The following is a 13,291-nucleotide window of genomic DNA, read 5'->3' as shown; positions in this document are numbered from 1 at the left end:
GTTATGATCCTAAATGGTTAAAGTGTTTGATTTAACGCATTCCATCAGTCTCAAGGCTTTTGGAAGACCGGATCTGCTCCTCACACTGTGCACCTCACAGGCGCCTCACACGGACATCCGATCATGCATTGAAAACATTTCCCCCATACTTATTAGTTATTATTTATGGGAAATGTTCCCAATGCACGGTGGATATGCTTGTGAGGCGCCCATTAGTGGGGAGCAGATCCCGTCACGGCTTTTGCTGTATTTAGTCAAGCACATAACAGAGTCTATGATGCATAATTGATAATGCTAAAATGATGATAATGATGATGATTATAAGGGTGACAATGATGATATTGACCATACCCGTGGAGTAAAGATTGAGGGGACACAACCTTGAAATCTACACGTAACAACCAAAAAATGCTCCAGTATTAACCCTCCAAGTGTACATGTTTAGATTATAACCATTGTCATGTAAACGTTAATGACCATCGAAACTGCATATTAGAAACCCTACTAAAATAGAAATAATTTCCTTCTTTTTTTTTTCTTGATAAAACTAGAAAATGCAACAAAAGCCAGGGAGTAGCAACTCCCCACAAGTCAAACCATATAGGGCAATTGAAATAGAAATAATTGCTTTCAATTCTGTAGTAAGGGTCTAAGGCGACTGTAATTGTATTGAACTTCCTAATCTGAAAGCAGTTTTACAACCTTCAAACGTAATTCCTTTCCTTTTCTTTTTTTTTTCAAACTTTACCTTCTAAAAATTAAGGTTAATTCTGATTCCAAAACCAGTAGACAGTTTTATCATAATACTTGTTCAAGGATTAATGGGGATCAAATTTGTTGACTAGTAAGACTAAAATTAATAAACTAGTAAGACCATAATACACCAGTAGAGATCATCCCAACTCATGCCCAACCGATTCTGAAATTTCGACAATTAGGTTCGTCCATCAGGTTAATACATACAGGACAAAATTCAGAAAAAAAAAGTATAGTTAAAATTCAAGACTACACGCCAGGAATTTTCTCTTTGATCATTGTCTCTTCTCAAAATGAAAAATGTCTCAACCTGCTAGCGTAGCTTCAAATTTTCATCATATCCTAATGGGAACTGGCTTGCCTGGGGACAGAAAAAAGAGAACTATAAGTTGCGTGGAATGTCATGAAATCAAGGTTTTAAAAACCGAACCAGAAACCGAACCACTTTGGCCTCCAGTTTCTGGGTCAGCGATTTGACCTATGACATCATAAATAATGAAATATAGATAATAATAATATTTAAAATTATAAAAAAAATAGTTAAATTGCAAAATTGCAAATAAGAAAAGAATCCAGGAAAGAAATGCAGAAAATAAATAAGTAAATACAAAGAAAATGCCCTCACTGTTGATCAAAGGTAAAGCACTATATTTTCTGATAAATAACAAATTGAGAACAAAATCCCTACAAAATAACCTTGCTTGAGAAATCCAAGACTATTTTGTAGGAGCCAAAGGAACGACAAACTGAGAACGATTAAGAAGATTGAATAATCGAAGGCAGGATGATACAAGTGGTGACCAGTTTTGTTTTGTCCTCTGATTAATTTTCATTTTTAGCATCAATCCATGAACCATTTTCTGGGTCGAATGGTTTTAATTTTTCAACATTTTTTTTAAGAAATAATGGGTTATAGCTCATAGGCTATGGAACCGGAATAGGGACCGGTTCCTGGGTTGAGTGGTTCAATCATCCGAGTCAACAACAGCTTTAAAACATTGAGCGTTGCTCCTTCACACAACGGTTGGTTTGCTCCACTGCGACCTGGGTGACCAAATAGCCTCTGTGTATCTGCAGGGCTAAGGCTCCGTACATCTTTCCCTCCCCAGACCCCACATTGGCAGGAGCCTCGTACACCAGACTACTTTTAATTTGTTTTTCTCATTATTTGGAACAACACAATAAAATAAAGGTTCCTCCGAGGCAAAACTTTCAAAGTAGATCTAATAAAGCAAAAGGATCATGGGACCCACCCAAACATCCAACTTGGTAGAGTGGAGGGAGAGAGTAGAGATCACTCATTGGTCAAAAGACTCAACTTTCAAATAGAGAAGTGCTACTCATTTATATGGGAAACAACCATCCACTAAAAATTCAAGTTTTCTAGGTTTTTCTCAACTCTAACAAAAATATTTTTCAGGAATTGTTTTATATAAATATCCTAGGAACTTAAATTCCCTGTTAAACAAAATGTCGGGAGAATTTTAAAACTCCAAAAAATATTTCTTGCAATGTTTTCCCATGGAACAAACAGATCCTATTGCAAATAGAGTACTTACATCCCATTAATGATAAGAATCATTGTTTAGAAAACTGGACCCGATTGGCCAGTCGGACCAATTGAACCCGACGTAGCCCCTGGCCAGTTCGGTCATACCCTGAAAATCGGCTGACCGTCTGGTTTAACCGAAAACCGGTTAACTGTTTCTGGTTTTATGAAACCGCCTGGGCCATAACATGAATAAAAACTTCAAAATGATGATGATAATACTTGAACCCAAGACCTCTTATGTATATTGTCTTGTTTCCTTCAATCCATCTCTCTGTTTGCACTTATTTGTGCCTCCTTTTTATCAGAAACTCAGAAATTAATTCATTAATATTAGAAAAAGGAAGTATAACAAGAAGTTCTGTAAAGAAACAAGAAACCAAAGGAAACTAATCCAACCCAGGCATTACAATTGAGCCCAAAAGGCCAAAACATAGATTGTCTCTGAACCTCTTGCTTAGCTAAACCATAAGCTAGATTGTTCGTCCTAACCCAATTTATTTGGATCACCATATCTTTTGGCAACAATTGGAAATATCGGAATCCATTTCTTAATTGTGAAGTTACCCCCTCCCCCTTTTTCAGCCAACCCACAACTGCTTCCGAGTTGCCTTCAATGACCAGTCTTTCATTTTTTTTTTTGATCAGCAAAAATGATTAATTTATTAATGGGAGGTAAAAGTTACAACAGCTTGGGGATCCATCCACCCGGAAATACAAATGTCCAAAAACTAATTTACAATAGAGCCCAGAATAACTGCCGCCTCAAAACCCCTTGCTTTGCTAGTGTCGGCCATCCCATTAGCTGTCCTAGGAATCCAATTAAAGGAAGCATTCAGGTCCCCTCTCATGCTGTCTAATTTCTCTACCCCATAAACTGCTACCAATAATTGTGATCTAACTGCATCACCTTGCTTGATTGAGCCTGAATACAAAGCCGATATGTGTCCTCCCTCATCCCTAATTACCCCTTCAATACCCAAGGGGCCTGGATTGCCCACACATCTACCATCAAAACTCAATTGCTTCCTTCCACCTACCACTTTTGGAGGAAGAATCAGCTTTTGTACCCCAAGACCTGAAGAAATCTTCAACCTTGAAGTCTGAAGAATCAGCTTAGCAATAAATTTCCTTCAGGATCTTCTGTCCAATTCCTGTTTTCAAATGATTGGGAAGAACATTGGGGAAATTTGAATTCTAGAGAACTCCCAAGGGTAATCTCTGATCATTGGCCTATCGTACTTTGTAAGGAGATGAGAAATGGTGGGCAGAGCATCCGGGTTTCATTAAGATTTGAAAACATGTGGTTAGAGCATCCGGGTTTCATTAAGAAAGTAGAAGATTGGTGGGCAGAGAGCAATCCAGCAGTGGAGTGGAATGGGATGAGGTTTCACAAAAAACTTCAATATCGAAAGGCAAAGATCAAAGAATGGAATCTATTAGAGTTTGGGAGACTGGAGGAAAGGAAGCATAGGGTGATCACACAAATTGAAGATCTGGATAGCAAAGAAGGGAGTGGCAGCCTAATAGGTGAGGAAAGGGAACAAAGATGGAATTTGCACAAACAACTAGAGGACCATATCTCTCAAGAGGAAATAAGTTGGAGGCAGAATTCGATATGCAAATGGTTGAAAGAGGGGGACAGGAATACAAGTTCTTTCATGCTTTGGCAAATGGTAGAAGGAGAAGAAATTTTATCTCCAGTTTGGAGATTGGAGGGGCAACAATTACAGGTCAAAGAGAAATTGCAAGAGCATTTGCAGATCATTTCAGGCATATATTCAGAAGGCCCCTAAACAACAAGGTGTGGCTGGAAGGTTTGGATTGGCCAACTTTGAGGAAAGAAGATAGGGAGTGGTTGGAAAAGAAGTTTGAGTTGGAAGAAGTTAAAGAGGCAGTTTTTTCAATGGATAGATCAAAGGCACTGGGCCTAGATGGTTTTATGATGGCTTTTTATCAGGATTTTTGGGTGATACTAAAAGATGATCTAATGCCGGTGTTTGATGAATTCCATACCAGAGGAGTAATTAACCCTGGGCTAAGCTCTACTTTCGTTGCTTTGATACCCAAGAAAAGTGATGCAAGGCATCCAAAGGATTACAAGCCGATCAGTCTAGTCAATAGCCTCTATAAGATCATTACCAGGGTGTTGTCCTTTAGAATTAGGAAGGTGCTCCCAGGAATCATAGCAAATAACCAAGGAGCCTTTGTCAAGGGAAGGCAGATAACAAAGCAGATTCTTGTAGCGAATGAGTTTAGAGGATTTCAAGAGATCCAGGAGAAGTGGGGTGGCCTGTAAATTAGATTTGGAAAAGGCTTTTGACTTGGTTGATTGGTCTTTACTATTAGAGGTGATGATGAACTTTGGGTTTGGAGAAACTTGGTGCAATTGGGTGATGGGTTGCATTAGGGATTGTCATTACTCTATTTTGGTAAATGGGACAGTGGTGGGCTATTTCCCAACTTTGAGAGGGATTAGGCAAGGGGACCCTCTCTCCCCTTTTTTGTTTACTTTGGTTACAGAAGTGTTGGGGAGATTGATTCCCAAAGCAGACTCTAGGGATTTAATAAGAGAATGGAGAGTTGGAAGAGACAATATACCACTTACACACCTACAATTTGCAGATGACACAATTCTGTTTTGTAAGAAGGGGATATCAATAGGATTAGAAACCTAAAGCTCACTATACAACTTTTTGAGCAAATGTCAAACCTAAGAGTAAACTTTGAGAAGAGTTGTATAATTGGAGTCAATATGGGCGAGGGGGAGGTTTGTGAGTGTACAGACATTCTGGGGTGAGTAGTATCCAATTGGCCCTTAAACTACCTTGGTTTACCACTGGGAGACAATCCTCAGAAAGGTGAATTTTGGGCCCCTGTTGTGGAGAGGTTTGAAAACTTGCCAATTGGAAGAAGTATTATTTATTTCTCAGTGGGAGGACCACTTCGATAAGGTCTATTCTTGCCAACCTTCCTATCTATTTCCTATCATTCTTTAAGATTCTGGCTAAGGTGGTTAGTAGGCTGGAAAACCTACTGAGAGACTTTCTTTGGGAGTCGAGAGAGGAGAAGAAGGATCATAGGGTCAGATGGAATGTGGTATGTGGATGTAAGAAGGATGGGGGTTTGGGAATTGGTAATATAAGGGTTAGGAACTTAGCATTGTTAGAGAAATGGCTATGGAGATTCTCATTGGAGAAAGAAAGACTGTCGGTTAAGATAGCGGGAAGTATACATGGGTTGGCAGACAATGGATGGGACTCTAGGATCCTAGCAAGGACTACAAGAGCTTCTCCTTGGAAAGCTACTCAAGCCATCTTGCCCTTGTTCTATCCATGGGTTAGGTATGACTTACACTCAGGTAACCTCATTAAATTTTGGGAACATGTGTGGGTTGGGGACTCCTCTTTTAAAGATCAATTTCCAGGCCTCTTTGCTATTTCTACCCTTAAAAATGAACCAATTTCCTCCTTCCTTGTTCCTTCTAATTCACCTTCTGGGTTCGGTTGGAATTTGAACTTGAGAAGAGATGTCAGGGACATAGAGTTAGCCTACATTTCAGCCTTATTATCCATTCTTGAAGGGGTCTTCATTGAGCCATCGAAGTCAGATAGTAGAATATGGACACTCACTTCCTCGGGTTCCTACACCTGTGCCTCTTTCTTCAAGGCCCTTTTACCCCCTTCTCCTATTGGACTGTCCTTTCCTGTTAAAGAAGTGTGGTGTCAACCAATACCTCCAAAGGTTGGGTGCTTCTGTTGGGAAGCCTTTCTGGAAAGAGTTAATACAGGGGATCTACTTCAAAGAAAAAGACCTAATAGTTGTTTGTCTCCTCACCGGTGTGTCCTTTGTAAATCTGATGGTGAGTCCGGATATCACTTATTAATTTCTTGCCAGTTTGTCAAAGTCATTTGGGAATGGTTTACTTCTTTGTTTGGATGCAGATGGACTCCCCCTTTGGATGTGCAAAGCTTATTTACTTCCATGCCTAACTGGTCAACCAAAAGGGCCAAGATCATGTGGAGATGTGGTAGGGCTATAGTGTGTTCGACTATTTGGGAGGAGAGAAATTCAAGGTATTTTCTAATAAGGAGAGAAGCTTGGAAGTAATCCTGGAGACTATCCACATTAGGGTGATTCACTGGTTAAAAACCTTGGAATTGTTTGCAGTGTTCTTAGTTGATAAGATGGCCAGAAAGTGGAAGGAGATTGCGGAGTTAGGCTCAATCAAGAAGTCCACAAATTCCTGCTGGACACCTCCACCTCATGGGTTTACCAAACTGAATTTTGATGGCAGCAGCATGGGTAATTCAGGGCCTTCCGAAGTGGGGGGAGTGATAAGAGATGAAAATGGGAACCTGTTAGCTATGTATTCTGGCTCAATTGGGGTGGGAGATTCCTTGAGGGCTGAGATCCTAGCAGCTCTTGAAGGGATACAAAGGGCCAAGGAAATTAATTTTAAAAAGTTGATCATAGAAAGTGATTCTGAAATTGTAGTAAATTGGCTAAAAGAGGACAGTTCTATGCTCTGGAAATACAGCAATGAAAAGAAGAAATTCAAGTGGCTCACCAAGGATATTGAAATCCATTGTACATGGTCTAGCTAGGCAAGGGGTGAACAGAAACTCTATGTTTTGGGCTGTTTTGTAATTGTTCATGAATTGGGGTTTATAGGGTATTTGGGAGTTAGATTTTTTAGCTCCTTACCTTGTAATTCAGCTTTTCTAAATTATTAATAAAATACACTGTTATTGATAAAAAAATGTAGTCGGTAGATCTATAATAGATCAGAATCCAGATCATTGTCTTGGTAGAATTCATTAATAATCCTGCGGACTTGGGTAGAAACTTGGCATAGTCTTAGATAAAGAAAGCTACACTTCCTAAAGTCACATAATCAACCTCATGAAAATGGATTTTGGATCATCAGCTTCGAAAATTGACACCATGCATGGAATTGACTGGATTAAAAGACCACTAAAAGGAGCTTCACTATATTTGGCTATCACCACCCTTTTCCATAAAGCTTCCTCCTATCTATCTATATATATATAATCAAAGTGATATTTCTATTAAAGAATACTTCTTTTGATCTTTAGAAAAAATAAGACCAACGCATCCAGCAGCTTCTGTGGGTTAAAAATGATTTACTACATCTAACAACAGGACTAATACACAATCCATGGTTCCACTTTCTTGTTGCATTTTCTTTTCAGTTATCATTTATTAATTGTAGTTATTTAAAAAGTCTTACATGATATCCAAGTGTTACTGTTTTAGATCCAATTAAGAGGTGGTCCTTTGGTTAGTATCTATTTGGAGATATGCACCATCACTGCCACCAAAACTTCAATCTTAGAAGCTTATCACTGAAAAGAAAGAAAAAGAAGCAATGGACTTGCATCAAATACACTTGTTTGGTTCTAAACAAAAATAACTCATTAAATATTTTATTAAGTAAAACAAACATTACACTCCCTCAACTGAAAGCTAAAGGTAGAAATTAGAATAAATATTAAAACTCCCTCATCTGGTATCATTTTCTCAAAGCCTTCAAAGCCCAATGGTATGTTGTGGAGTTACTGGACTGCTGGAATCTAAAGGGATTAAATAAGAAAGGAAAAGTACTGTGGAGCTGTATTCCTCAAGCTGTTATTTGGTAAGGTTGATTTTTTTTTTGTATGGATAACAGAAATTTATTTGGTCAGCATGATTGGAGAGGAATACTTGTATTTTGAACAGAACAACCCTGTAGAAGCTGTGATATATTCCTGTGTGGAGCTTTTTTTCTGATCAGCAACACAGAAATGTTTTTATTAATAAAATAAAGTAGAAAAAATACAATAAGATGTTGTGCACTTGACAACCCTTTACAATGTAAAAATCCCCACTCTATTACAATTGAGCCCAATACATTTTCTGTTTATGAACTCCTTGCTTAGCTAAACCATCTGCTAATCCATTAGCCGTCCTTACCCAACTTAAAATAGTATTCATATTTCTTGACAGCCTTTGGAATCACCTGAATTTATTTCTATATTGCCAAACCACCCACTCTCCTTTCTTCAACCACATATTACTATCTTTGAATCCCCTTCAAGAACCAGCTTTTTAAATCCCATTTCTTCAGCTTTTTGTACCCAAAAAACTGTCGCTAAGAGAAATCCTGTGTGGAGTTATTTGCATATTGCATTCATGGCTGACAAATCAACAAATCATATTTTATTCAAGGATGTTCGTAGAACTGATCTACTGAATTTCAGTTGTTTTTTGAACTCTTAGTGGTTCTGCCCTGCAGCCCCGGTGTTTTGTACAGAATGCATATTGTACAGGGGGTTTACTTGTATAGTTTTTGTTTTTTATCATTAATAAAATATTTTACCTTCTTAAAAATATATAAAAAACTTCATAAAATCTTGAACAAGTAATTTAAACTAAATAAAATCTTGAATAAGTAATTTTATTTTATTAAGTAAAGCAACACTAGAAATCAGCATTGAACCACCACAACGAATTCTTGTCAAACCTTAAGAAGATGAAGCTGTTACTCATGCATTGGTGCTTGACTCAGAAGATTTAGCCGAGGGTGGAACATAGATGCGTGCTTTTTTAAGAATCTCAGCAACGACCCAATGCTTTCGTTTGCTCAATGGCCTGGAAGGATCCAGTCTAACCTGCATGTCCAAGAGCAAACACAAAGCACTATCATTTTTCACAGAAAACAAGAAATTAACCATTCATAGGAACAAATTAATAAATGTTTTGTACTTACAAAAACCAAAATAAGCACAAGAAAAGAGAAATTTACTATCTACTCATTTTTCTAGATTTTGATCCCAATCATGAAAAACATACAAATGCACACACAAGAAGGTGAAGTCAATAACAAACTAAAAATTATAAATCTTCTCTCTAATATGCATCCTAAGTCCACATAATGAGTTCCTTTATATTTTCTATTCATTGGTTCATCCTTTTATTTGGGGCTTGTTTGTTGGTCTTGATCAGTTAGTTGGTGGGAAGCTGGACTTAAGCAGGTACCAGTTACCAACCATGAAGATAAATAATAAGCAAAAAAGTAGATCCTTTTATACATACAATTTTAGCAACCTGAATGGAATATGAGCCAGAGATAGTAGGTAAAGCATCTATAATTGGAATTTTAAGTCAGTTTCCTAGTTGAATTTGGAGTCTATAGAGGGAATTGCAAGCCTTTGATCCATAAATAGTCATTGTAACTGGAATTTTGGATGAACATCAAAAAAGGTCATTACCCAATGTTGGACCCAGTTATCTGTAGTCTTGGGAGGGGTGGACTGGATACAGACCTAATCTTTGTATTTTTCTTTTTTTCTTTTTTTTTGATAAATTGTATTTTTCTTTTTTTTTTCTTCATCTTTCTCTTTCTTTTTCCTTTTTTTTGGGCAAAAAGTGGTTGCTCTCAGACTACAACCCACATTCTCATGCTTGGCAGCCCAAGATTTTACCATTATACCTAGCAGTGCCCCATTTGTGTATTAATGAAATAAAATCAAAGTTCAAAATTTTGATATGATGCTCCATATCAGGTGTCTCGTATTATCAGGGGCTCACCAGAATGCCTTTTTTAAGGCTTTTATAGCAACTCTCTTTTTTAACAACTCTCTTTTTTAACTGTTAAAAAAGTGAGATGTTCACCATCTTATCATATACCACAAAGTTGCAATCTTTCAATCTTTATTTGAAAACAAAGATTTGGACTCCCTGCCTCAACCTATTCAGCCTTCTCTCTCTCTCTTGTTTTTTTTAGGAAAGGGCAACTTTTTTTTTTTTTGATAATTCCAGGAAAAGCTACACAAGACGAGGGGTAGCACAACTCCTCAAATCAAAACAACAAATAAAATCTAGAGAAATAAAAGACTTTCTTGGGTTACAAGAAACAGTAACTTTCATTTAACTTGAAAAAAGAGAATTAGAACAGTCACTTTCCATAATAAGGTGACCCCTCATAGCATAATCAACTTACAAGCATGGAAAAAATAAAGTCTCCCTATTAACCCCTTGCTTTTCTAAAGGTCAGTCAAACCGTTTGCTGACCTCCTAGTCCAATTAAACTATGCTCCTGTTATGGGCCCGGGAATAGGATCACGTCACGGGTCGGTCCACGGGGAAAAGCTCCTGTTTTCCCTTGTTCCTCCCCTTCCTAGCTGAACCTATCTTGGCGTCCTAGAGGGTGATTTGTCCAAGAGATCACCGAATTCTCCTTTTACTCTCTTTCTTGACTAGAAATTTGATATCTTTATTCAATAAATTCAGCTCCTTAAATAGGAGATTACAAGAGGTAAGAGTCCTCCTTGTAGGAAGACTCCTTGATAACTAAACTGCTTATAGATAAGATAGATAAGACTCCTAGATAAGACTAACTAAACTGCTTACAGATAAGATAGATAAGACTCCTAGATAAGACTAACTAAACTGCTTACAGATAAGATAAGAGTAAGAAAGCAGATAAGATAAGGATAAGGTAAGATGAACTGTGGCTAGCTAGATAATCTGATGAGGGTCCCACGTTACTGCTGCTGCCGGTGGCGGTACTTCTTCCCCACCAATGCATCCATAACATTACTCCCCTCCTGGACTACGAGCTTGTCCTCAAGCTCAAAATCTGGATATGTGTCTTGGAGTTCAGTCAGGGGAATCCAGGATAGGTGGAATGATTTAGCCCTCCTGGATCGGGTTCCAATGAAGGGGGTTCATCCTCATCGTCCTCTTGTTCCACCAAGAGGCAGAAAAGTCTCTTGCACTTGTGCCCTGCTGAGTAGAGTTCATCACAATTAAAACACTGTCCCCTCGCCCTGCGTTCCGCCATCTCAGCCCTGGACAAGTGCTTAATAGGGGGTGCAACAACGCTGCTCCCCTCACTGGATGTTGATCTGGAATTGTGGCTCGTCTGTGGTTTCCGTTCTTGGCTGGCTGCTGAAGATGGAGCCATTCCGAGTGGTTCCGGGGATGCCCATGCGGATGGAGGCCACCCCATATTGAAGGTTCTGTGGCTGAGCTGCATCTTTCGTTCGAAGGCGCGAGCTAAATTCATGGCTGTAACTAGGTTGGGGGGGTGTTGCATCTCCACATCCACCCTCAAGGGTTCTGCTAACCCAACGGGTTGCTCGTCAATGGGGGCCCAAACCTGAGGAGGCAGTAGGATTTGAATTGGGTCCAACTGAGCCCGGGTTCCTCCTGCTCCAATTTATAAAACCAGAGTTGCGCCTCCTCCGTCATGTGGAATGCGGCCAAGCTTACCTTGTCGCTGTCCCCTGTCCGTTGGTTGCGGAAGAACTACTCACATCTGTACAGTCATCCCAAAGGATCTCCGGCGCCGTTGTATGAAGGGAACTCCAGCCTGCTGTACTTGGGAACGACCGCGGCTACCGGGGGGACGACCTGCTATTCGCCGGACGACTCCGTCAAGTCTGGTCGACGGCTGTTTGTGGTTACAGCCCCTTCTGGATTCCTCTCCTTGTTAGAGAAATACGATTCCAGCAAGCGTCGCAGCTCCCGGACATCGTCTTTGACCTCACGAACCTCCACGCTGGTTTCCACGAGCCTATGCTCCAGTTCGTGGACCCTGGATGATAGCTGCTCCAGATCTCCCATGACGGTAGGCTCTGATACCAAATTGTTATGGGCCCGGGAATAGGATCTCGTCACGGGTCGGTCCACGGGGAAAAGCTCCTGTTTTCCCTTGTTCCTCCCCTTCCTAGCTGAACCTATCTTAGCGTCCTAGAGGGTGATTTGTCCAAGAGATCACCGAACTCTCCTTTTACTCTCTTTCTTGACTGGAAATTTGATATCTTTATTCAATAATTTCAGCTCCTTAAATAGGAGATTACAAGAGGTAAGAGTCCTCCTTGTAGGAAGACTCCTTGATAACTAAACTGCTTACAGATAAGATAGATAAGACAACTAGATAAGACTAACTAAACTGCTTACAGATAAGATAAGAGTAAGAAAGCAGATAAGATAAGGATAAGGTAAGATGAACTGTGGCTAGCTAGATAATCTGGTGAGGGTCCCACGTTACTGCTGTTGCCGGCGGCGGTACTTCTTCCCCACCAATGCGTCCATAACAGCTCCAAGCTCCCTTGTTAGGTTCACCATTCCCCTTACATGTTGTCCAAGGGACCAAGTGCCCAAACTATTTGTTTGCATCCAACCTACAACCCTTGAATGAGTGATGAAATCCCAACTGTTTAGCCAATCTGAGCCCTTGAATGAGTGCAATTACTTTTGCTCTTAGTGAGTCACCCACCCCTATTGGGCCAGAGTAAAGGGCAAATAATCTTCCTTCCACATCTCTAAAAACACCCCCAATCTCAGAGGGACCAGGATTGCCTATAGAGCTGCCATCAAAATTCAATTTCACACTATGCTGTAAAAGAGGGGACCAATCCTCTTAAATGGTAGGAGAAGAACTGGAGGAACCCGCTACTGTTTTCCATCATCTAAGCAAGTCATCTACAGAAAGGTCCTTGAAGAGCTCCGAAGTTTTCAATCAATGTATGGCCTTGATGGTGATCCCTTCTATAAGTTCAAGTAATGTTTTTTTCTTGCCCTTGGAAAATCCTGTTATTTCTCTAATTCCAAACTGCCCAAATAATAGCTTCTCTCGATGTCCTCCATATCACCCTTCCCCTCTTCTTTGGCTGTCAGAAAAAACTATAGTCAAAAAGGTCCACGACACTTGAGGGAAGAATCCACCTACAATCAAAAAGAGAGGAGAACCATTCCCAGATATGAGTTACAAAAGAACAGGAGATTAATAGATGATTCACCATCTCACCACCATTCAAGCAAAGGCTACAGACAAGCGGGGATAAACACCAATTTGGTCTCTTTCTTTGAAGCACATCCGAAGTGTTAAGATTTTGGAGAGCCACTGCCCAACAGAAAACCCTCCCCTTCGGAAGCACAGGAGCACACCACACTTCTTTAACAAGGAAAGAGGAA

At 39.7% G+C, this 13,291-nt stretch overlaps 1 protein-coding gene across 1 annotated transcript in view; it reads right to left on the bottom strand.

Annotated features, from left to right (window-relative positions):
* Positions 1–891: 891 nt before the first annotated feature.
* Positions 892–13,291, bottom strand: part of LOC104593834 (uncharacterized) — a 32,245-nt gene continuing 19,845 nt past the window's right edge. The window contains exons 4-5 of the mRNA XM_010253856.3: positions 8,832–8,979; positions 892–1,117 (exon numbers count right to left, since the gene is read on the bottom strand). Of these exons, the coding sequence (XP_010252158.1) occupies positions 8,854–8,979 (126 nt within the window). The 3' untranslated portion in view covers positions 892–1,117; positions 8,832–8,853. The remainder of the gene's footprint in view (positions 1,118–8,831; positions 8,980–13,291) is intronic.

This window comes from Nelumbo nucifera, chromosome 5, assembly GCF_055504915.1.
Source record: "Nelumbo nucifera cultivar China Antique chromosome 5, China Antique-T2T, whole genome shotgun sequence".
NCBI lineage: Eukaryota > Viridiplantae > Streptophyta > Magnoliopsida > Proteales > Nelumbonaceae > Nelumbo > Nelumbo nucifera.
This window is presented reverse-complemented; position numbering and strand designations above follow the sequence as displayed.